This window comes from Gambusia affinis, linkage group LG18 (assembly GCF_019740435.1).
Source record: "Gambusia affinis linkage group LG18, SWU_Gaff_1.0, whole genome shotgun sequence".
Taxonomy (NCBI): Eukaryota; Metazoa; Chordata; class Actinopteri; order Cyprinodontiformes; family Poeciliidae; genus Gambusia; species Gambusia affinis.
The window spans coordinates 20918366-20943767 of NC_057885.1; the positions used below are offsets into that span (position 1 = coordinate 20918366).

At 37.5% G+C, this 25402-nt stretch overlaps 1 protein-coding gene across 11 annotated transcripts; it reads left to right on the plus strand.

The window, feature by feature from the left end:
- Window positions 1-134: 134 nt before the first annotated feature.
- LOC122820277 lies at window positions 135-25157 on the plus strand. Of its 11 annotated transcripts, none has more exons than XM_044097557.1 (40): window positions 144-490; window positions 665-2303; window positions 2690-2742; window positions 4298-4333; window positions 4417-5844; window positions 5927-6423; window positions 7092-7246; window positions 7834-7892; window positions 8024-8097; window positions 8782-8904; window positions 8986-9023; window positions 10226-10351; window positions 10477-10587; window positions 10680-10709; window positions 11669-11707; window positions 11892-12017; window positions 12421-12547; window positions 12817-12987; window positions 13094-13128; window positions 13539-13691; window positions 14462-14596; window positions 14704-14742; window positions 14826-14966; window positions 15839-15960; window positions 16034-16057; window positions 17567-18038; window positions 18321-18378; window positions 19179-19274; window positions 19357-19506; window positions 19895-20017; window positions 20100-20246; window positions 20665-20787; window positions 20870-21016; window positions 21609-21704; window positions 21787-21948; window positions 22578-22700; window positions 22783-22983; window positions 23680-23757; window positions 23838-23959; window positions 24030-25148. In XM_044097557.1, exons 2-40 carry the CDS (start codon window positions 711-713, stop codon window positions 24096-24098), a joined length of 7602 nt encoding a protein of 2533 aa, XP_043953492.1. In that variant the 5' UTR covers window positions 144-490; window positions 665-710; the 3' UTR covers window positions 24099-25148. The 11 variants fall into 11 exon arrangements, with proteins under 11 accessions (XP_043953498.1, XP_043953497.1, XP_043953496.1 ...); XM_044097555.1 differs by having other exon boundaries at window positions 145-490; window positions 21612-21704; window positions 21787-21975; window positions 24030-25157; XM_044097558.1 differs by having other exon boundaries at window positions 145-490; window positions 20870-20941; window positions 21787-21975.
- Window positions 25158-25402: the final 245 nt, after the last annotated feature.

The window sequence follows — 25402 nt, forward strand, 5'->3', positions numbered from 1 at the left end:
CTTCGTGGGTAAGTGCTACGCCACCATTTGTTTTGTTTGGAACGTTTTCCGCTTTTAGATTAAAATTTCCTTTGGAATCAATAAAGTATTGATTATGGACTGAGTTTGAATAAATAAAAAGTCTTTAAACACTGCTTTAATATAAATAAACAAGCTTGTTTGGTGGTATAAAATATCCTGACAACAGCAGGTGATGGTATCTAGTCGTTAGAATGAATCAAAGACATACAGTACCAGGTTAATTCAAGAAAATGGGATTCTCTCAGGATTCCGCGCGAGCTTATTCTCCGTTCACGCACACTGTTTGGAACGTTGCGTCATGACGTCTCTCCTGTGACCAACGGTCGCGTTTGCTAGCAATAGCTTGCTAACTTGATGGAAGCAGAAACCGGAGAATAACCTGTTAAATGTAATTTTTCAAAACGCTTACTGGCTAAATGCGACTAAATTAAGCCAGCGACATTAGTACGACTGGCTTTGGTTGTTGAAAGTAAGTGAAATATATGTATATATATATATATATTTTTTAATCAAGAATTTAACTTTCATTCGATACAAATAGACATTAAAATAGAATGGCTGCTACAAATTTGGATGAGCTTTATGTTTACTACTAAATATTCCACTGAGGTACTGCCTAAATATGTTCTGCGTCAAATTTTAGGTCACTAATCCACCCAGAGTCATCTTCCTCAAACACAGCTGGAACAATGTCTTCGATTCCACACGGACGTCCCTACAATGATACTCACAAGGACACTACCTCCTTGGCCTGGCTTTCAATATGTAAACAAACCGAAAAAGATCACAATAAGCCATCTTTTGGCTGCACAGACAGAAGCAGAAGTGTTTCTGGTGAAGGTGCAGACCACAAGAAGCCTCCTCCAGGTTCAGGTGCTGCTAAAACTCCAGAACCAGGCAGATCGGATCAACCCAAGTACACAGCAGAATCAGCTACTGAGATCCTCAGCAGGTTTGGACTCGACAAGGACGACTTGGGAGAGCTCAATGCTTACTCTGAGGATCAGATCACCCCTGAAAACCTGAAATACATCCTGATGCAGATTTCCAATAATAAGAAGAAAAGAGCTGCAGAGAAATCCTCTGAATCGCAGCCCATTATCGATCTAAAGAGTGACTTGCATAAAACTCCCATAAAGTCAAATAAAGTTATTGATTGCGGTGATTTTGGAAGTTGCGTTGCTAAAAATGAGACTGGAAAAAATAGCACAGATAAGAGTAGAGGTAAGCCACTGGTGGAAACTCACAAACCCAGTGAGGACCAGCTGCAAAGATGTGTGTTAAAGGGCAAAAGTAGAGATTTGGACTCTAAAACAAGCCACAAGTCTGAGATTAGTGAGCAAAATAAAATGGTTTCACCCAAACATAAACCTGATGAGCCTAAACTTTGCAAACCTCTTCCTCCAAAGCAACCAGAGTCCACATCCAAATCAACCAAACATAGTAAAGCAGAACAGAAGAATTCCAACAGCAAGGAAAGCAAAACTCAGATAAAAAAAACAACGGTTGCTGGGCAGAATAAGAAAAGTTCAGAGAAGAAAAACTCCGAGGTTCAGACTGAGCTGAAACGTGGACAGCAAGGACAGGATAAGTCAGTGATGGAGACTAAATTTAAGGGGTCATCTTCTAAAAATGAGACTTCACATGCCGTAATTTCAGCCAAACAGAAACTCAACGAGCCTAAACTCTGCAAACCTCTTCCTCCAAAGCAACCAGAGTCCACATCCAATCCCAGTAAAGCAGAACAGAAGAGTTCCAACAGCAAGGAAAGCAAAACTCAGATTAAAAAAACAACGGTTGCTGGGCAGAATAAGAAAAGTTCAGAGAAGAAAAACTCCGAGGTTCAGACTGAGCTGAAACGTGGACAGCAAGGACAGGATAAGTCAGTGATGGAGACTAAATTTAAGGGGTCATCTTCTAAAAATGAGACTTCACATGCTGTAATTTCAGCCAAACGGAAACTCAATGAGCCTAAACTCTGCAAACCTCTTCCTCCAAAGCAACCAGAGTCCACATCCAAATCATCCAATCCCAGTAAAGCAGAACAGAAGAGTTCCAACAGCAAGGAAAGCAAAACTCAGATTAAAAAAACAACGGTTGCTGGGCAGAATAAGGCTGAGCTGAAGCGCGGACAGGATAAGTCAGTGATGCAGACTAAATTTAAGGGGTCATCTTGTAAAAATGAGCCTTCACATGCCACAATTAGAGATTGTAAAGGAATCTCACCAGAATCCTTCCCACATTACTGTTCGATATGCAACAAGGAAAGTCGTGACATACATGTGAGTGCTCTACACTGCAAAAACACAAAACCTTACCAAGTATTTTTGACCAATTTCTAGTACAAAAACTTATTACACTTGAATTAAGACAAAATTATCTCACAAGAAACTTTTTAGCAAGATATAGCAGCTTGTTTTAAGTCAGTAATTAATGTGAGTTTTAAAAAGTGTATTTAATTGGCAGATTATTTTACCAATATTCCCATAAGTGAAATAATCTGCCAATGGAACTAATACTTTTTCACAAATATTAATGAATTATTGGCTTAAAACAAGCTCATGTATCTTGCTAAAAACTTCTAAGTTTGGTTTATTATATTTCAATAGGTTCATGTTGAAAATACAAACTGATAAAATGTCATTTAAATGTTTTTTTATTTTAACAGGCTTGTTGTTCCCACATGAAGACCACTGATCATCGTGAGAAGTGCAAAACCCTGTAAGGTTTTTACACAAAGTCAGCCTTTGTTTATTTCTTCATTTTAAGATTTTACTCACTTTTACTTATTGTTCTTAGAAATATAGACATTTTAGTAAGAATAGGTTCATGTTGATGAATATGGAACTAAGAGTGGAGTTGCAATTAATGGTTCACCAGTCAGATAACACTAACTCTTCCCACAGTATAACATTTAGTAAAAACTCTGTAACATATTTCATAATACATTCAAATTAAATGTGGTACATCTAGTTACTGAAAAGTAATAATTGTTCATACAGACTGTAAAATATTATAGCAAACTTTTTATTACAGTTGTAGTGATTTCCATAGCATGTATTTATTTTAGCATATCACACCAGTTTCTAAATCGGTGCAGTGGTTTCCTGTTTTTTTTCTTTCTATTTTTCCCAGTTCAGTTTACTTTACAAAAATGTCAATTCAATCCAATCAAAAATATGTTCTAATTAGGGGTGCACGATGGTTGACCAGTCTTATGTTAGTCTTTAAATATGCACATATATTTCACATTTTGCATGTTTTTGTTCTTCCATTTGGGATTCTACTGCTTCAAAAAACAATCCAAGTGCTTAAAAACACACAAGGCTTTTTAGTTTTGGCAGTAAGTTAATGTTTTATAGCGTCTGGAGCGTCGCAAATCAGCAGGCACTACGCTTCACCTAGCAACCAAGGGAAGTCCAGCCCGTTACCTAGCAACCCCAAAGGAATTCTGTCCGTTTCCTAGCAACCCAAGAAGAGTTCCAGAGTTCCAAACCAAGTAGAATAGTCTAAAAATATTCCGTATTTAATCTAAGAATTTCTGAGTTTTTTGGTGGAAGTGTATTCCTCTTTTTTTCCTGTCTAATATGTCCTCATATGCCGCTGTATGCAGCAGAGTCACAGCTTGCTGTTCTTCTGCTGTTGTTGTAGCTAGTTCTACCGCTTTACAATGAATGCTGGTAAAGAGAAGTGTTTTGTTGTTGACTTACCATCAAGAAACCACTTGCTGCATTCTAGTTGGTTGTGCAGGAGGCTCCACTTGTGCTTTTCAAAGATGTATGGTTGTATAATTGCGCATCTGTTTGGAACCATTTTCATGTGTGAGTGTTAATGTTAAGGTAGAGGCGCGTGGCCACCAGCAGCTTATTTGGATTTAAAGTGACAAGACGCTCTAAAACGGCTCATTCTGAAAGCTCATAATAAACCAAATTCTAATTTTCTAAGTATAATTTTGTGCAAAAAAATGAAATTAAGTGGCTATAAATGTTTTCTATAGCTATAAATATTTTTTATAGCCACTAGACCAATCCTAACCTGTTCAATGAAGCATGTTAGCTCTACTTTAAATATTGTCTCTGTTTTACCCTGGAAACCCATCTTAGAGTTGCTGATAAGAGAATCAGGGCTGCACATATTGATTGCAGCCTTGATTTCCTTAATCTTGGATTATATGCACAAATTTTCAAATTGCTTGTATCTCCATAAAAAAATTGTATATGTAAAACTTTGAACATCTGGTTTCAGCTGTGTGTGTATGTTCTTTTTTTCTTTGTAGATACCCAGTCTTGTTTAGTGAACAACAATTCTCCAGGTAAAACTCTGTCTTTAGACAGATGCAACCCACTTTATCCTATATATCCAAAAGTGTTTTTGCTTTTCCACATGTTTAAATAGAATAGACTCAATCTGGAGGCAGTGTCAGGAGACGGACAAATACAAGAGTGATTCTCACAGCAGAAACGCTTCCCGTTCCAGAAGTCAAGAGCGCCGTCACAGAAGAGACTCCAGTTCTCGTTCACCCTGCCACAGAAACGCTTTCCGCTCCCGCTCCAGAAGTCATGGCCACCCACACAGAAGAGGCTCCAGTTCTCGCTCACCCTGCCGGAGAAACCCTTCCCCTTCCAGCTCCAGAAGTCATGGCCACCCACACAGAAGAGGCTCCAGTTCTCGCTCACCCTGCCGGAGAAACCCTTCCCCTTCCAGCTCCAGAAGTCATGGCCACCCACACAGAAGAGGCTCCAGTTCTCGCTCACCCTGCCGGAGAAACCCTTCCCCTTCCAGCTTCAGAAGTCATGGCCGCCCACACAGAAGAGGCTCCAGTTCTCGCTCACCCTGCCGGAGAAACCCTTCCCCTTCCCGCTTCAGAAGTCATGGCCACCCACACAGAAGAGGCTCCAGTTCTCGCTCACCCTGCCGGAGAAACCCTTCCCCTTCCAGCTCCAGAAGTCATGGCCACCCACACAGAAGAGGCTCCAGTTCTCGCTCACCCTGCCGGAGAAACCCTTCCCCTTCCAGCTCCAGAAGTCATGGCCACCCACACAGAAGAGGCTCCAGTTCTCGCTCACCCTGCCGGAGAAACCCTTCCCCTTCCCGCTTCAGAAGTCATGGCCGCCCACATAGAAGAGGCTCCAGTTCTCGTTCACCCTGCCGGAGAAACCCTTCCCCTTCCCGCTTCAGAAGTCCTGGCAGGCATCACAGAAGAGGCTCCAATTCTCTCTCACCCTGCCGGAGAAACCCTTCCCGTTCCCGCTCCAGAAGTCATGGCCGCCCACACAGAAGAGGCTCCAGTTCTCTCTCACCCTGCTGGAGAAACCCTTCCCGTTCCCGCTCCAGAAGTCCTGGCAGGCATCACAGAAGATGCTCCAATTCTCTCTCACCCTGCCGGAGAAACCCTTCCCGTTCCCGCTCCAGAAGTCCTGGCAGGCGTCACAGAAGAGGCTCCAATTCTCTCTCACCCTGCCGGAGAAACCCTTCCCGTTCCCGCTCCAGAAGTCCTGGCAGGCGTCACAGAAGAGGCTCCAGTTCTCCCTCACCCTGCTGGAGAAACCCTTCCCGTTCCCGCTCCAGAAGTCCTGGCAGGCGTCACAGAAGAGGCTCCAGTTCTCGCTCACCTTGCCAGAGAAACCCTTCCCGTTCACGTTACCGAAGTCCTGGCCGCCTATACAGAAGAGGCTCCAGTTCTTGCTCGCACAGCCCGTTTCGTCAACGCCGTAAATCCAGGAGTAGATCAATTTCCACCTCAGACAGTTTTAGGTCTGAAGACAGGAGAGACAGGAGCAGGAGCCCATCTAGGTCTTCCTACAGTTATAGACAAACCCTCAGGTTTGTTGGAGGAACTATTACTTTACATTGGAGTCAACAATTGAGGTCTTTGTCATCATTCATGACTTTTTGTTCTGTTTAGGTCTCGATCTCGTTCTCCACGGTATTATAAGTCCGCCTCCTGTCTCCTCCTGGACCACCTTCTCCCTCCTGGGTCCACCTCCTCCCAGGGGCCATCTCTCTCCTCCTCCCAGCAGAGAGGAGGACCATCTCTCCGTGGATCAACACTCCTGGAATCACCTCTTCTCTTCTGGGACCACCCCTTCCCTCATGGGTCCACCTCCTCCCAGGGTCCACCTCTCTCCTCTTTCCAGCAGAGAGGTAGACCACCTTTCCTGGGACCACCTCCTCTCTCCTGGGTCTCCAGACCTTCCTCATTCAGTAGGAAGAAAGAGGAGCTGCCCTCTCCAGGAATGCCTTCCAAGAGACATTCCTTGCTGCTGCTTTCACCCAAAAGCAGCAGCAAGAATACGCCGTCAACAAGCAAAAGTGGCAAAAAACAAACGTCCGGGGAGACATTGGTCTCTCAGGATGAGAGCAGTGCAGAGACACTGGTGAAGAAACTGCTTCAATCATCAGGTTAGACACATAATGGGAATTGGATTAGGTTTAATTGACCTTCCTGAAGATTCAATTACTACTCTGTTGAAGCTGAGATATGTAGCTTTTCTTAAAAAAATGTTTTTTAAAAGTATTTTTTAAAATTGTCACCATGTTGCGACAGAATAATATGAGGCAGATAATCTGTGAAAAACCAGCCAATCAGAGCCAGGATGAGCGTGTTAGTTGTCAGTTGAACTCATGTACGTGCTGCTAATTGTGGAGAAACAACTCCAAGTTCCAGGAAAACTTTTTATCCATCATCATCAGTGGTCATGCTAACTAGCCTTAGCACTCATGGCAGACTCTGCTGTGATGAACCAGTGTGAGCAGAGGGATTGACAGCGCTAACACCCTCCCCCTGGCTCTGATAGGCTGTTGCTGACTGAGGGGTGTACTGTCTCATATTATACCGTCACGACATAGTAACAGTTTTAGCAAATATGTAAAAAGAAAAAAAAAAGCAACAAAAAAAAAAATAAATTTTTTTTTTCAATGTTTTATGCATCAGCTTTAACCAGAAGAATCCAGACTAAAAACAAGAAATATTTTCTCAGTTTTTTGCCATTGTTTTCCCCTTCTGCACTAAATTCTTTGGAATTCTTTAACTGTGGTACATTAAAGTGAATTTTTGTCTGTCTCTCTAGCTGTCCAGTCTTTGTCAAAGCAGATAGATGTAGAGAGCCTTGTGAAAACTCTTACTCCGGTTTTCCTGGACCAGTTCAACAAGTTAACCTCAACAGCCGGATCATCAGAGGCGCCTCAGACTAAAAGGACAGGCAGTTCCCCACCAAATCACGAGGTATCGTTACTTAAAATTACAGCTATTCAGGTTTTATTGTTAGAGCTATTTTTGTTATACATCCAGTGACAAAACTTATTTTTTTGACTGCATACTTGTGACAAACTGCAGACAGCTGTTACCTTTTGTTAAAGTGTAACTAACCCCCAGTGAAGGCATAAGCCCCGCCCACTGACAAAAAAATCCATTGAAGTAGGCGGAGCCAAGACACCGATGGGTGTAACCAAATGTGGGAAAGAGAGAAGCTCTGTCATCAAATTAAGAACTTTGTTGCTACATCTAGCAACTTTTCAGACCCTTCGTTATGTTTTTCCAGAAATCGATGAGCGACTTTTTCTTTTTCTACTATTCCAACTCCTAATTCGCCAATCTACTTACATTTTATGACTGCATTGCTTTCCTTTGGACTAAAGTTTGAGGTTTTAATGTGAATTTAAAGACGTTCAAAGATGTAAATACAACATTCGACTATTTAAGAAGCAGATTTCATACATTACAGATTTCTGTTGTTATATGAAAAGCTTCTTTGTTGTCTTTTAATCAGTTTACTTGTGTTTAATTTAATTTAGAATAATTTTTATTTACAGTCTTCTGGAGCCCAGAAGCCTCCTGTGACTTCAGCAGAGCAGAAAACGGCTACAGAAATGTATGATGTATTCTTTATGTTAATATTTAATTTAATCTGTCCTCCTTGTAATGTTTCTGATAGTTCACCCATTTGCTCCTTTAGTTTATGTTTATATCTGAGCTAACAATAGTTCACTTTGTTCCTTGCAGGAAATCTGAACCATGGAACAAAATTGAAGCCCTAAATGTGAAGGAGAAACCAAAGAATGAAACTGAGCTAAAATGTAAGTGGGAAACTACTTAGTGGGTATAGAAAGGAATCTTTGTTAATAATTTTTGCTTTTCGAGTTCATTTATAAATAAAACTGTTTCAAACTAAATATATAACCTTTTGTCAGCATGCTAAATATTTAATTTGTAAAATATAACTAACTAAATAATGTTTGATAGGTAGCTGTTTAGTTAGAAATCTAGCACTTAGTTGAAAGCTAAATATTAAATGTGCAAAATAAATAAATAAGTAGTTGGAAATTTAAGTATTTAACCTCAGACTAAATATCTAGTTATCAAGAATTTAGTTGGCACAATACATGTTTAGTTGGCTGATGATATATTTAGCCTCAAACTAAATATTTAACTTGGTAGCCCAATATTTAGTTTGAAGCTAAATATTTAGCTTGCTAATTCATTATTATTTAATTTAGAACTGTGACATTTATGAATATATGATGGACTTGGTGAAAATATAACTTTAAAAATGAACCTCCATTTTTTTTCTCTTATGACAAATTAAGTGTTAATAGTTGGTGACACAAAGAACAAAGAACCGTCTAATGGCGAAATTCCAGATGTTTGTGTCGGTAATTTTTGGTTCTTTGGTTCATTTGTTTTTGTCAGGTTTAAGACAAACCAAATGGGATATTTGATTAATATCTGTTTTCACCTGTGACACATCTTCTGATTTAAAGGTCCGGCGATCACACCTGCTGAAAGTAAACCAGCATCAATCGAAAAGCCGGCACCGGTGATTTCCTCAGATGATCTGACTGTTGGGGAGAAGATAGAAAAATGCTTTGACCCCAAACTCCTTTGTATGTAAACATCGCAATTCAATTCTATTCATTTTAACATTTTTTTGTTTTTTACTTTATTTATTTGACTCTTCTTTCCAGGGCCTGTTAAATTCACAAATTCCATTTCAGCACCACAAGTAAGCTTTCTAACTATTTTTATCAGTATTCCTGAAAGCTGAGTTCACTTTTCCCCCTGACCAAGACCTAAGCCAGTCAGATTTAAAGATCGTCCCATTTCCTACACTGGACAGTCATTCCATAATATGTGTGTATGTTATGTTTGGAAACAGCAGTTAATTGAAATCAAAGTCGCCTGTGAATGGTGGACTAAACACACAGAACATGAGTAAAACACCTGAGAAACTTTATGCTCACAAATAACCCCCAGATAGGCCTCTGTGATCTGATCTACATCAGCGGTGTCCAAAGTTCGTCGTTTGTGCGGCCCCCAACTCAATTCAAAAAGGATACAGATTTGGCTCACAGATACAGAAGGAGACTTTTATTTTGTAATGAGGGTAAAAATTATTCCCATCATAATTTTCTTAAACAGTAAAATGTGAAGTACAACAGTAATTATTCGTTTGTTTATAACCATATTTTAACAAAGGATAAAAGCAAGTTTATCCAGAAATTTTTACTGGAAAGCCAAATTTGTTGCACCCAAATCAGCTTTTATTCTTTCTTAAACCTGGCTAAATACAGCAAGCATTTAAAAAAAATTTGACCCAGACCTTATTCTTAATACTTAAAATAAATGTATTCAATTGAGCCCAAAAGAAACTGAAAACTACGTGTGTTTCTTTCAATAGAGAAAACATAAAAAATCTACTATGGCGTATTAGGGCCGTTGAATAAAAAAAAAGTTAATTTTGGCCAAAAAACAGGACTTTTGAGTATAATATCATAAAATGTCAAAAAAAAAAAAAAGGAAATTTGCTAGAAAAAAGGTCAAACGTTTAGATTAACATCATACATTTTATATAAAAAAGGACCTCGGAAATTTCTGAAAATTTTTACGTTTTCTAGAAAATTTGAGATTAATCACAGGAAGGAGGAAATTTACTCCCTTTTTTGTATCTACAATGGCCCTAATACGTCATCATAAAAATCCCTTTCAAGTTTTGGATCTACAATAAATATAGAGCTACTTTACTTGCTTGATTTTGGGTTGGAGTGTTTTGGTCTGCAAATACTTTGGAGTCTACAATTTTGTGTCACTTGGCAAAAACTTTGGTCACCTCTGGTCTAAATCGCATACTGTGTCCTAATCAACACAATGTCGACCCCTGATGTAGTTTTTCCCTTTCCTAACATAACTGCTCTATTTAATCCGAAGCTCTTGATAACCAACCTTCCGAACTATTACGACGGCTGCTACACAGAGGATGATATAGTTGATCTCCTCCGTCCTTTTGGATTTAAGAAGAGCTCTAACATTTATGTGATTCCTCAGAAACAACTGGTAAGCATCTGCTGGCAAGTCTGCGTTTTATCACTCAAGTTTTGTTTTTACTGGTTGAGCACATTTGATAGATGCCCATCATCCAAGTTTTGATGAGTTTTCCTGTTTTTTTCCTCTTCTTGTAGGCTATTGCTTTCATGCCACACGTGAAAGGGCTAAAGGAAGCGCTCACACAGTCTAGAAGCGGCATGTTTTTCAAAGGATCTAAACTATGCCTGCAGGCTTGTAGCGCAGTGGTAGGTATTTCAGTGGTGAATAAACGCTGGATGATGAACAGTGTGTCATTGAAGGATCATTTTGTAAAAAAATATCTAAACTCTGTTTTCAGGCTAATTGGAAATCCTGCAAGTCTACATCGGTTAGTAGACACACGTTAAAGATCAGCATGTTCTGTAGTAAATTACTTCTGTCTCCATAATCAATAAATCTGTCAATTGCATGATAAATCAAAACAAACTCAATAATTTCCATTTGCATGATTTGCCGGTTTTCAGTCTGATGTTTTGGTTTCAACTAAACATGTGAAGCAAAAGTTTATTTGGAGGCTTCATAATTCATTTTATTTGTTGTTTCTGTTGTTTTTGTTTATTTATTTTGGATATTTTAAAATGACTACCAGTTCCAGAGTTAAATATTCATTGGAATTTAAAGTTTATTGATCTTTGAGAATTCCTTCTTGCATTATTATGCCTTTATTACCATCATATTTCTTGGAATTGGTCTCAAAACTAAAAAATATTATCCCTTATCACAATAACGTGGACAATCTATCATCCAGCAAAATGTGTTATTGTGACAGGCTTACTTCTTCATTTTATTCTTCCCTAAAAAAAAAATTCTAACCTTGTTTCAATGGGGAGAAAAATACCATTAAGATCTGAAAATGCTGGTTTGAACAAGTGACTCATGGACAAAAGTTAACCAAATAATTGACTTTTTCATTGTTGATTTGTAGGAGATGATTTCCAGCCTCACCAGTCTTTCATGCCTCTTTTTAGATGAGCTGTCAGGGTGTCTTTAGCTGCTAACAGTTTTATTTTTTGACACAGTTGAGTTGCTAGCTCCAGGGCCCTGCAGCAAGAAAGTCCTGGATTCAAATCCTGAGGGCCAAATTTGTGCCACTGTTGAGCTGAGATCAGGGGGCCACACGTAGCTATTCCAAGTACAGTAAAAGGCCCCCAGGCCACGCTTTGAACACACCTAGGCTAAAGACTTTTAATAAGTTGATAAAGTGTATTTAAATGATTTATCTAGTATAAATATTATTTATTCATGTTTCATATCTTCAACACTTACTCTGGATATTTTCTGTTTCAGCTTTGCCTTTACGAAGCTTTGATGCGGTGCTTAAAACATGTAAGTAATACTAAAACATGAAAAAATGTATTTATTCTTTATGCTTCATTGAGTTCTGAGCAGAGGTTGTGTGTTCAGGCGATGGTCCACTATATAACATCCTCCTAAGATGAACTGAGAAGCATCAGCTGTGATGATCAGGATTCTTTTGTATCAGCTCTGATTGTTCACTCACTGTTTTTAGAACATGACTGATAATGGAGAAAGTATAATCCGCATTCATCACATCTCACCAAGCGAGACCCGCGACCTCCGGACGGCTCTGAGGAAAATCGGTTCTGTAAGGAACTTCCTGCCTCTGCTCAACAAGGTACAAACACACACAACAGGCACAAGGCTCCACAACATGTTTGGAATATAATATTGTTGTGCACAATATTCCTTATCCAAAAGACAGTTTTAAAATTGTTGGTTACTATCAGTTTTGGGCAGTAAAAGCTAAAAAGATTAGTGGAAATGTGGCACCATTTTCTAAGTGCTTATGCTAATGTAATATTTGGACATTTAGAGTCTCAGATTTTCAGATGTTCACCTTTGACGCAGAAGGCATTGCCCAAAACGCTAAAAGTTGCAGAGTGATGAAGCACAGATAATAAAAAGAGGAAAACAGGCACATATAATAATCACAAGATTTTGTTATAACATCCAGCCCTCATAGAAAGTCCTCTATTTTAAATACATTTGTTTATTCCCTCTTTCTGTGTGTGTTTCAGGTTTTTGTTGAGTTTGAGTCGAAGCACGATGCAGATCGGCTCGGAGTTTGGTACAGCTTCCTGAAACCAGGCCGTAAACACAACGTGGAAAGGCTGACACTATTTATGGCTGCCAGTATAGCTCTGTGTGAGTTCACATTTAAAGGAATAAAAAATAACACCGTAGCCACTGTTTAGATTGCTCTAAAAATGATTACAATAATATATAATGTAAAACCCCAACACAAAATTTAAAAAAAATTACTTTTCCTGATTTGAGTTTTGACCATTATTCAGAAAATCTGAAGCAGTCAGCTCCACGTTTGACTTCCTGTTGCAGTCCACATGTTGCTATCCGGTGTACATTTACGATTTAGGATGTTATATTGACAACTTGCTGTAATTACTTGTGTTCAGCCCCCAAACGTCCTGCTCAGGCTCTGCCGGAGGCTAGTGATGCTGTTGCTACTGCGAGGATCCCTATTGCCAACGGTGTCATTAAAGATTGTGCCGTTCCTCCATTTTGGGTCACAATGTCAACGGCGCCGTACATTTTTCCCACTATGTCTCCGTGGTTCCACATCCCTGGTAATAAAAACAACTTTCTACTAAAAGAGCAAAAAAGAAAGAAAAAAAAACCTTCAGAAGTTAAAAGCAGACTGACTGAATAATTGTGCTTGTTTTTCACCTCTAGCTTTCCAGACAGTGAAAGAAATCAGCGACATAAAGGTGATTGCAACTTTTTGTTTTTGTAGTTTTTATATCAAGCTGTCCATTTAATGTCCAAGTCTTTTAATAATAATAACTCGTACTCAAATTATGCAGCAGTAAGCATCTTTACCATCATTTGATGTGAGACATTTTACAGGCTCTTATTGTTGGTTTAACCCAGATTGTGTGCTTTTATAGCGATTTAAATACTTATTTATTCCTGCTTTAACAAACGTGTGCATATGTCGCGTGGCTTTCAGTTTTTCATTCAGGTTTTTCTACTGAATGAAAATGCTGAAATTAAAAGTTTATTTTAGGATTGTGCTAAAAGAGGGATTTTTACCCACAGCATGTAAACAGAGATGCATGGTGTTCTATCATTTAAAGTATTTTAAATGCTAAACTATTTCTTTCATCTTATAATGCAGAAAGCTCTCCCTCAGGCCTCCCAGTTCTCCACCGTCATGCTGACTGGTTTCCCTCAATCGATGAAGAGACTAAATCTTGTCACCCATTTTTTCTCGAGTTATTTCAGCAAAGGTGACTCACAGTCTTTGAAAATCTTGCCACTCCAGAAGAGGGTAAGGAAAGCTTGTTCAGTCTTCCAGATTTATTTACTGTTTATTTACTGCAGTGGAACGTAATGTGAAATTTAAAAAGATGAGAAGGTTCCACACGGTCTAGTCCAAGGGTGTCCAAAGCGTGGCCGGGGGGCCATTTGGGACCAATTGGACTGATTTTGTGTGGCCCCCAACAGCAATTCAAAAATGTTGCAAATTTAGATTGTAGGAAAAAATGGTGGTAAGTTGTTGAGAGTGATTTCAGAACCTTTCTAAAAAATAATAAAATTTCCTACAAAGAATGTAATTTATTTGTAAAAAAAAAAAAAGAAAAAAGAAAAGAAATGAAAACGTGGAAATTATTGAATTTGAAATGTCAAATTCAATCATTCAAATTGTCTCGAAAATTTCCAAGATTTCTAGACAATCTTTGAGATCACAAAATTTCAGAGCTTTTGACAGAAATTTACTCTCTTATTTTTGTTTGGAATGGTCCTTATCCATCGTCAGAAAAATCCATTTCAAGTTTTGAATCTACAATCAATATCGAGTCTAGATTTCAGCCACTTTAGAGTCAAGAATTTGGACCCTGGTCTAGTTGCTGTGTGGAAATCAGCTTGTTGTGACAAAAAATAACATTTTATATTTTTTAACCTTCAAAGATTAATGTTAAAACTGAACAAATTAACTTTGCCAATAGGCTTTTTCAAATTTATTTTAAAAGCTAATTAAAACTTGTCTGTGCATTGAAGACACCAGTTTTGATGTAACAACCCTCCCGTTTCCCGCAGGCCTTTGTGTTTTTCCCTTGTTGGGATTCTTGCCACAGTTTTGTCAAGGGTTACTGGTCTCATAAACCTTCTCGCAAAAACTTTGCTCTCAAAGTCCACTTGGTCTTAGAAGACATGGATCCAGGAGTCACTGAGGTACTGGCACTGTCTGAAACCTCAGAGCTCTTCACAATAAGAGCTCAGGATATTTACTTTTTTTAAAATGTTTGTGTGTAACATAAAACACCGTTTTGCTTTTACAGGAGACGATGTACAAGAGCCTGATGAGATGGAGCAACGCTGTAAGTTCTTGGTCATTTATTCCAATCTTTTTCATTGTCGGCTTGTATTTGTTTTAGTTATTCCTCTGTTCTGTTTGTTGTAGCATGTTTCAGAGCCAGAGTCCCTCAGTCAGAGGCTGATATGTGTGTCTTTCTCTGCCATCTCCCTGAGCATCATTCAGAGCTTTCTGATGGCAGTCAGATCCATCGCTCCGTTTGTCAACTACCTGGTCCTCGCTGAATGCGTACGTTTGCTTTCACCAGCCTGACGCTACAGAACGTTTTCCATCAAAACGGTCCAAAATGTGGACTGATTTTATGCAACTGTAATTTAAAAATATTACATATTTGGCCCGTAGATGCAGGTGGAGGTTTTTAATTTGTAATCAGGGTCAAAATTGTTACCAAAATATTTTTCATACACAGTACAACACAGAGTATTTGTGTTTTTATAACAAAGGTTTAAGAAAAGGCAAAAACAAGAGACTTTCACTGAAAAGCCAACTTTGCTTCACCCAAATCAGCTTTTATACGTTCTTAAACTTGACTAAATATAGCAAGCATTTTGAAACAAAGTGACACAAATCTTGTTCTTATTACTGAAATTAAATTTATTCAGTCAAGCCCAAAAGAAACTGAGAGCTACATGTCTTTATTTTATTTTATTTTTTTAAATTTCCAATCTAAAATTTCTAATCACAAAATTTCTAGTTTCTGGCAGAAATTTGCTGATGTTTTACCATTTACAATGGCCTTAATACACAATCATAAAAATTCCTTTCAAGTTTTGGACCTACAATAAATATCGATCAACTTTATTTGCTTGACTTTAGGTCGGGGTTTTTGGCCTGCGAACACTTTGGAGACAACAATTTTGGCCCGCTTGGCAAAAAGTGTGGACATCCCGGTTTAGAATCTGAAAGATCTTTGAAAATTTTTTTTAAAATCGTCCTACGCTAACCCGCTGATTCATTCTTGAATTTGGTTTCATAACTTTTATTTTCCAGTCTTCATTTTTAAGACAATCAACAATCCAAATGACAAATCTACACACTTTAATGAGAAATGAAGAAAAATCTTCTGCTCCCCATTTTTTTGTCTCTTCTTTCTGCTCTAGATCTACATAGAAATGTGTGAATCCAGCGGTGCAGCTCAGGTGTTGGACTTTCTGTTAAACCGACTGTCTGAGGAAGAGAAGAAGAAGAATGATTGTGACCAGAAGAAGAAGGAAGGCTTTTGGTACATCTGTCTCCAGATCCTCAGAACTTCCAGGTTGTTTGAACCTCAGTAACTGTTTCTTTTTGTGCCACAGGAGGAAGCTGCAAAATGTTTACCTGTGAGTATCTGAAACTATTGTTGGTCTTTGTCAGGTCACCACAGTTCAAAGGTCATCAACACAGTCAACCTTTGGAATCCCTTACTTTCTGTCTGTATGTTGTCCGTTTGTTTTTCTTTGTTTTTATCCATCTTCTTTCTTGGATCTAACTACAACCAATCAAGTTTATTTTTATAGCACATTTCAGCTACAAGGCAGTTCAAAGTGCTTTACAGCATAAAAACACAGAAATACAAAGTCAAACTTTAATTTAGAAATGTCGCTCTGCATTCATTTCTTATCAAACTTGTGCAATGAGGTGACTTGTCCTCAAACAATTTGTGCAAGAGAAATTTTGAGCTTGTGGACTTAGATATACAGACGCAGGTTAGTGAATCGACACAAGAGAGTAAAAAATGTTAAACTTTTGTTGCTGCTGCGGGAAACTTTCACATTTTGCTGCCGTTTCACTTCCCACGAGAACTAAGTAACACTCTGCGAGAAACAGGCACTTAATCAGATTTACTTCAGTACCTTTTTGGAAAAATTTACTTTTAGGAGTATTTTTACTAAATTGTACTTTGTACTTGAGCAATTTTATTATGAAGTATTTCTACTCATTCGTGAGTAATATTTCTGGATTTTCTGTGAAAAACAAACAAGTTTTAACAAAAAATGTACCAGTTTTTGTTAAAGTTTCATAAGTTTTTTATTGAAAGAAACTGATTTTGAAATTTGTTAATTTTGCCTGATTTTCTTATTTTATGTTACTTATATGGACTGTTGTCATTTTCATCCTTAAAAGACCAAAAGTTTCACATAACTTTACATTTTTCTCTGTCTCGTGATGTAATTTTCAAATATTCAATGATTGATATTCTGACCAGTTACTCAGCGATCATCTTTTAAAGTCTGATCTCTCATCAGTAGCTGAGCTGTTGGACCTTCAGCACGTTTGTGTCTCAATAACCTGAACAACTGTTTTTGTTTTTGCTCCACAAGTTCAGGGTTAAAAATGTCCGACTGTGAGTATCTGAAAGTAATGTTCAGTGGTACTTCAGTGGGTTTAACTTTAGCTATGAAAGATTATTGAGATTACTTATGACGATTAATTTAGATTAAAAGTTGACTAATTCAGAGGCGCCTCTCTTAATAATAAAGAACTAAATGTTAACTCCTTATATTTCTCTCTAATATATTGTATTTATATTTTAATTGGGCAACAAAACTATTAGAATATTTTTGTTTAGTTTTTCCAATTTGAGAAGCTTCTGACTTTAAATAATAATTTTTTTTGTAAATTATATACACATAAAATTAATATAATTTAGGTAGTTTTTGACACTTTCTTACAATATAATGGATTAACGATAAGAATAAATACTGAAATATTTACAGAATGTGAAAAAACAAATCTGAACGTGACAATTGCTAAGAGTTTAGATTTAAAGCATCGCGAAATGTTACCGAAACATTGCAGGAACTATGTTTAGAAACAGCCGATGAAATATTTTTTCTTTTTAATTTCAGCGTGCAGAGGCAGCTCTCAGCAGGGGGCGCTGTTTCAGGAATGGCTGAAGCTCCACATGTTGACGGAGCTCCAGGTAAGATCCAACCTGCTGGTGTTCAGGTTGAAGCTGAATCCTGTGAACAGCAGCAGACCGAAGCAGCTGAGGAAGAGGATGTTGGAACAGATTCAGCCGAAGATCGGACTGAAAACAAGAGTTACACTCAGCAACGCCAAACTCCTGCAGACAAGTTGTCTAAAGAGGAAGGAAAGCGGGAAGAAGAGCTGATCGATTGTGCAAGAGATCAGGAAGACAAACAAGACAAACTGAGTGAAGAAGAAGAGACACCAGCAGAGAAACAGAAAACAGCTGGTAAAGAATCTGAGACGAGAGAATCTGCAGCAAAAGAGGACGAGACGTCCAGCAGCGAAGACGGTGTGGTAGGGGCGGGAAATAAAGAAGAAGAAGAAAAGGAGGCCTCCACAAAGCCTGAGGTGAGGAGAATATTCTCATCTCTATTATCTTATATCTACTCTGTAGACGTTTGGGGGAACACTGGAAAAGTGTTTACAAATTCTATTTTTATTTTAGAAAATAGAAAAATATAATTTTTAGAGTTAGATTTTGTATTTAAAAAACTACATATATATTTATATTGTATAGAGATACAATAGAGTGCTGTATTTCTACATGGATATTATGTTTCTTCTATATTATTATTATTATCTCTATATATTTATGGCCTGGACATGATGGACGCCTCGGTTTTTCTTCAGCAGGAAGTCGGAGCAGAAACTCTGAGATCTGCTGGCGGCTCGGATCAAAGCAGCCCAGGTTGGTGTTTCAGGACCTTAAACGTTTCGGTTTGGGAGTGGACACGTTACTATGGTAACTGGTAAACTATTCCTGAAGCTAACGGTTGTTTTAGTAATTGATTAGTCTGACGATTAGTAGATTATTCTGACAATTAATGGGATTTCTGCTTATTTTTCATTTTTTATTCAATATTAGAAAGATTAAAAGATTAGGAGATTTTTTTTAACAGAATTTGAATCAAGTTAAGCTAAAACTATAAAACATATTTACAGGCAAGGCATTTTTTTTTTTATATCTTTTTGTAAATGTTCAGCTTAATTATGGTTCTAAGTATATTGTTCTTTAATCTAGTAGGCTTGTTTGAGTCTTTGTATTAATTGATTAATTAATTCCTAAATTAGTTGACAATTATTTTAGTAATCGATTCATCACAATTAATCCAATTAATCATTTCAGCCCTTTGGTAAACTTTACTGAGTCTGGAGCAGGTTGGGTTGTTCGGACCTGAGTTTCCTCTAAAATCTGTTCCTGTTAAATGTCAGAGATTAAATATATGAAACATTGTTTTAATCCATAAAAACTTCAATTATTACTATTACATTAATCTTTATTTTTCTACCAAATTAAACAGATTTTATTATATAATTCATAAAAATGTAACCAATCCAGACCTTTACTTTAAAATCTGTCCTAATGCAAAAAGTAGAGTTTATTAAATCTAGATAAATATAGACCAGAATAATAGAATTGTTTTTTCTATTGCACTCCAGTTTAGTTTAATTCTAGTTTTTCATCATTGTTGTGTTTTTTATGTTCAGCTTCAGGTGATCTGGAGGAAATGAAGGAGACGGAAAAGGAAGTGACATCAACTAGAAAAAGAGGCCGACCCAGGAAGAAACCCAGAAATATTCCTGGTAGTCGACCTCACAATCTGCTCCACTGTGATGTCACATTGCTGAAAAACTAAGATTGATCAATACTTCATCTTCTTTGCAGTGAGAAAATCTGCTGGAGTAAAACATGAGGGCTCCGAAGAAAACGGAAAAGAAGAAGAAGAAACCAAATCACTTCCTGGTGCGTCGCTGGATTCTTCTTCTGCTCTGTTGGGGGACGTCAAGACGGAGACAGATGATGAAACTGCTGAAGGTCTGAACAAACAAAACCTGTCAGAAAACTATAGTTCTAGTTTTTTTGTCTTAAATTTCATTCATGGTGGTTTTAAAAAAGGCCTTAAAAGGTCTTAAATTTATGTGTCCAATATTAAGGCCTTGATTTGTATTGAATTCATTAAAAATATATCTTGGTCTTAAATAAATAAATCACAGGTCTTAAATTATGTTTTGGTAGGACTATTTAATGTAATCTTATTTTCTCACAGTTCCTACTGCAGCCAGTAGAGTTCATTATCTTTAGATTTAACAAAAATCTAGATTAATATAGTCCAGAATAATATAATTAGGTGTTGTTTTATTCTATTTCACTCCAGTTTAGTTTTATTTCAGTTTTTCATCATTGTTGTGTGTTTTATGTTCAGTTTTAGATCAGAGTATGAATGCTGCAGCAGCAGGTGATCTGGAGGAAATGGAGGAGAAGGAACAGGAAGTGGCATCAATAAGAACAGGAGGCCGACCCAGGAAGAAGCCCAGAAAGACTCCTGGTAGCTGACCTCACAGTCTGCTCCACTGTGTTGTCACATTGCTGAAAAACTAAGATTGATCATTATTTGATCTTGTTTTCAGTGAGAAAATCTGCTGGAGGAAAACCTGAGAACCCTGAAGAAAATGGAGAAGAAGAAGACAAATCACTTCCTTGTGCATCGCTGGATTCTTCTTCTTCTGCTCTATTGGGGGACGTCAAGATGGTGTCAGATGATGAAGCTGCTGAAGGTCCAGACAAACAGAACCTGTCAGAAAACTACAATTTTAGTGTTTTTTCTGTCTTAAGTTTCATTCAAGGTTTTTTTTGTGTTTTTTTTTAAAGGTCTTAAAAGGACTTAAATTTATCTGTCCAATGTTAAGGCCTTAAAATGTGTTGAATTAAAAATATTTGTTGGTCTTAAATAAATTAATCACAGGTCTTAAATTATGTTGTGGCAGGACTATTTAATGTAGTCTTGTCTTAATGTAGTGTTATTTTCTCACGGTTCCTACTGCAGCCAGTAGAGGGCGTTACCTTTATATTTAAAGAAAATCTAGTTTAATGTGTTTAAGAATAATATAATTAGGTGGTCAATTTTTTAAATTATTTCTCTCCAGTTCAGTTTTATTCTAGTTTTTGCATCATTGTTGTACTTTCTATGTTCAGTTTTAGATCAGAGTGTAAACACTGCAGCAGCTGGTGAGCTGGAGGAAACGAAGCAGACGGAACAAGAAGTGACATCAACCAGAAAAAGAGGCCGACCCAGGAAGAAACCCAGAAAGACTCCTGGTAACCGACCTCACAATCTGCTCCAGTTTGATGTCACATTGCTGAAAAACAAAGATTGATCAATGTTTGATCTTGTTTTCAGTGAGAAAATCTGCCAGAGGAAAACTTGAGAACCCTGAAGAAAACAGAGAAGAAGAAGACAAATCACTTCCTGGTGCGTGTCTGGATTCTTCATCTTCTGCTCTATTGGGGGACGTCAAGGCGGACTCGGATGAGAAAACTGCTGAAGGTCCAGACAAACAGAACCTGTCAGAAAACTGCTTTTTTTTCTGTCTTAAATTTAATTCCAGGTGGCTTTAAAGAAGGTCTTAAATTTATGTGTCCAATGTTAAGGCCTTAAAATGTATGCAATTAATAAAAAATGATGGTCTTAAATAAATTAATCACAGGTTTTAAATTATCTCATGGCAGGAGTATTTTCTGTTATGCGCATACATATTTGCTGTGCAGTTGAGGCTACTGCTAGCTAGCTGCTAATATACCCTTGCTAGCTAGATAGCTAGCAAACTTTTTCGCCTTTTATCCCAGGCACAAAACTAGGTTCATATTTTTTACTTAGCTTGATTGAAATGCAGCAAGTTACCACTGCCTAAAAGAACTAAAAACTATATTTATAGGTTTTTTTTATCTGTCTAAAATTTAATTCTATGTGGCTTTAAAAAGGTCTTCAAAAGTCTTAAATTCATGTATCTATAGTTAAAGCCTTAAAATGTCTTAACTTAATTAAAAAGAATTACAAGTTGGTCTCAAATAAATTAATCACAGGTCTTAAATTATGATGTGGAAGGGCTATTTAATGTAGTGTTACCTTCTCACTGCAGCAGCAGGTGATCTGGAGGAAATGGAGGAAATGGAACAGAAAGTGACGTTGACTAAAAAAAGAGGACGATCCAGGAAGAAACCCAGAAAGGCCCCTGGTAGCCGACCTCACAATCTGCTCCAGTTTGATGTCACATTGCTGAAAAACAAAGATTGATCAATATTTCATCTTGTTTGCAGTGAAAAAATCTCCTGGAGGAAAACCTGAGAACTCTGAAGAAAACAGAGAAGAAGAAACCAAATCACTTCCTGAGACGGACGGTGAAGGTCCTGACAGACAGAACCTGGACGGACGCTTGGAGGAAGAGGAGGATGAAGGACGGTGCAAGGCCGACGGCGGAGGTTTGGAAGAGGAGACAGTTCCTTTAGGTTGGTTTTAAATCAACTGTCACGTTTCTGTGTCAATAGGAACAAATCCATTGATGCATTTCTAAAAGAGTTTTTACGATCTGAAAGTTTTTTGATTAAATTTAACTTTTATTAAGTCAAAAAAATTTACCCAAACAGTCCTTTAATTTTAAATTCAGTTCATTCTGAACTGAACTTAGTGAGTCCTAATGAGTTCAATACATTTAGATTGAATTAAAATGTAGTTAAAAATGGTCCGAAATAATATAATTTGATTTCATGACGGTCAAATTTATTCCATTTCAAACCATGTTATTTTTAATCAAGTCAAGTCAAACAACCTCAGTGGATCATAAATACTTTACAACATTCATAGAGTCACGGGTAGAAAAATGATAAAGCAAAAACTAAAATAAAGTTTGGTAAAAATAATGACAATTATAAAATTGGCAGAAAAAACAAATAACAATAAAAACCAAGGGATACTTAAATTCAGCTGCAGCAGTTTCCCAAAATACGAACATCTGCCATTTTTCTTCTAATGATGTTGAAGGCCAGGGAACAAAGATACATTTTGAGTTTTTTATCCTGGTTTTTCATAATTGGTGTGTTTTTATGTTCAGTTTTAGATCAGAGTGTGAACGCTGCAGCAGCAGGAAATCTGGAGGAAATGGAGGACACGGAACAGGAAGTGACATCAACCAGAAAAAGAGGCCGACCCAGGAAGAAACCCAGAAAGATTCCTGGTAGTCGACCTCACAATCTGTTCCAGTTTGAAGTCACGTTGCTGAAAAACTAAGATTGATCAATACTTCATCTTATTTGCAGTGAGAAAATCTGCTGGAGGACAACCTGAGAACTCTGAAGAAAACATAGAAGAAGACAAATCACTTCCTGGTGCGTCGCTGGATTCTTCTTCTGCTCTGTTGGGGGACGTCAAGACGGAGACGGATGATGAAGCTGCTGAAGGTCCAGACAAACAGAACCTGGACGGACGCTTGGAGGAAGAGAAAGAGGAGGACGAAGAAGGTTTGGAAGAGGAAGAGAAGCAAAAAATTTTTTCACTTAAAATCTGTCTGCTGTCCCATACGATCTAGCCGTGATTTTCCAACAAATATGTAAAAAAATTATAAAAGTTACACACTGTAGTTTTAAAGCAATAAACTAACATGTACCAGTCTTAGTGACCTTTTAGAAAATGTTTTCTTGAAGGAGATTATCTTCAGGGTTTCCTCATATCCTTAAAAAGTCTTAATTTCATGTATCTAAAAATCAAAGCCTTAAAATGTCTTAGATTCATTAGAAAAAATGGAAGGTGGCCTTAAATACGTCAATCACAGGTCTTAAAAAGAATTTTGTATATGTAGTAAATCTGTCACCAGCAAACATAATCATTGGTGTCTGTAACTCGAGGCAGTTGTGGCTACCGCTAACTAGCTGCTATTATGTTTTAGCTAGCTAGCTTTTTTGCGTTTTTCTTGGCTCATTTCTGTTGCCCATCCTTACGACGCCACATGTATTCTCTCCTAAAAAGCTTGACATACTATTAAATAAAATGTGATTTTCTTTTTTTTGTTTCTGTTGTGATACAGGTCTAAAATTTAATTATTAATGGTCTTAAAAAGTTTTACATTTGTGTTTGTGAAACTTGTAGAAGCCCTGTTCTTAATATCATCAACTTTAAAGTAAAAATTTAACATTTTTCCATTTGTTTTTCCCCAATAGCTTGTAAAAAACAAAGGAGGTCTCCTTGTACCGCTGCTGATTTTATCCTGCCTCCTTTCAACCCAGACATCTCCTTTGGTGAGAAACAAACACACATCCGCCTACCGGTTAGAAACGCTCTTCTTCTTCTTCATGTTCTTGTCTCTCCTCCTCTTCAGGCGAGGAGTTCACTGCTCGTAAACTGGGATATTTCTGTTCCCTCTGCTCTGCTTTCTACGTGCTGAAGAGCAACGAGGAGGACACTCACTGCTGCAGCAGAAATCATTACGACAACCTGCTGGTAAACCTGAATAATGCAATAAAATCACACACATGTTCACGGGGGCGTCTAAATGTGCTTTGATTTTCAGAAACATTCGCAGATGAAAGAAGAGCAACCTTCATCGCCTCCAAAAAGGAAAACCAGAAGCTCTCGATGATCCTGTTTTTAGTTCTCCTTGTAAAATGTATTAAAACTGTTCAACTTCTAGTCTGCTTTAATTGGGCAGCTCCTTTTTTAAACTGTGAATTTATTTAAATGTTTTTTAACCGATTCATGACGATGATTCCCTTCATAATCAACGTTTCTAAACATTTTTTTTGCCTTGATTTAAAGGAACTAAAGGAACTCAGCAGTTTTCTGGCAGATCTGTGGTGCATAGAAGCTGAATGCTGCTTCTCCATGTTTGGTTCTGGGGATGCAGGTTCAGGGAACCAGTGTAGGAACTTTAGAACTGGGGTGATGTTTTCTATCTTCCTGGTTTTAGTCAGAGTGCCAGCAGCAGCATTCTGGATCAAATCCAATTGATTTTCTTTAGGTAGATGCAAAGCTAAACACGTTTAGTTTTGCTAGCGGGGACATTAGAAATGTTCTCCATGTGATAGAAGGCTGACTTTGTAATTATCTTTATGCGTCTCTGAATATTCAGATTATTCATGCTGTCATCTTTAAAAAGCTGTAAGTGACGGGGGAAAATCAACACAGCCTTCAGTTACATTTGGCCTGAAAGCAGGGCTTTTATTATCAGTTGCATCCACCTGTGTAAATCTTCGCCCACAACAGGAAGTCAATAAGATTCAACACCCACCCTTTTTCTTGTGTTGACATAAAAATACATTTACATTTCTCTTTTTTTTTTCCATTTACATACCAAAAACAAAACGCAAATTTGTCCATTCTCATTTTAGTCACAGGCTTTGTTAAAGTATCGGCTGCCATTTCTGTTGAACAGTAACAGAGTTATTTTTCCATCACTGAGTGCTGATCGAACAAAGTGATATCAAATGTCAATGTGTTTGCACCTTTGGTGATAGACTGGACTCTCAGGAAGATAAAAGATACCTTTATTAGATGTGAATATTTTTAAGGATATTGTACATTCCATTCATGCCTTGTTGAAATGTGCTACACAAATAAACTTGACTTGTAATAACTGAAGCTGTGTACTGACTCTGGATAGACAAAATGTAATATTAAAATAATGAACATTGTGTACAAATATAAACTGTTGGTTTGTATCTGATGTGTTTTGGCTTGTTCTTTCATTGAAGACATTTTATTCAGTATAAATACTTCATAATATTCAGTCAAAAAGTATGCAAACTACTCCTAAAAGTGTTTTTGATTTTACTTTAGATTTTTTTGTTTTGTTAGATCAAATGTTTACAAAACTAAAATTGAACTCATTGAAGTTTTACAAATACTAAAAGTAAGCTTCAATAAGAAGAAAATAATGATCAAAAG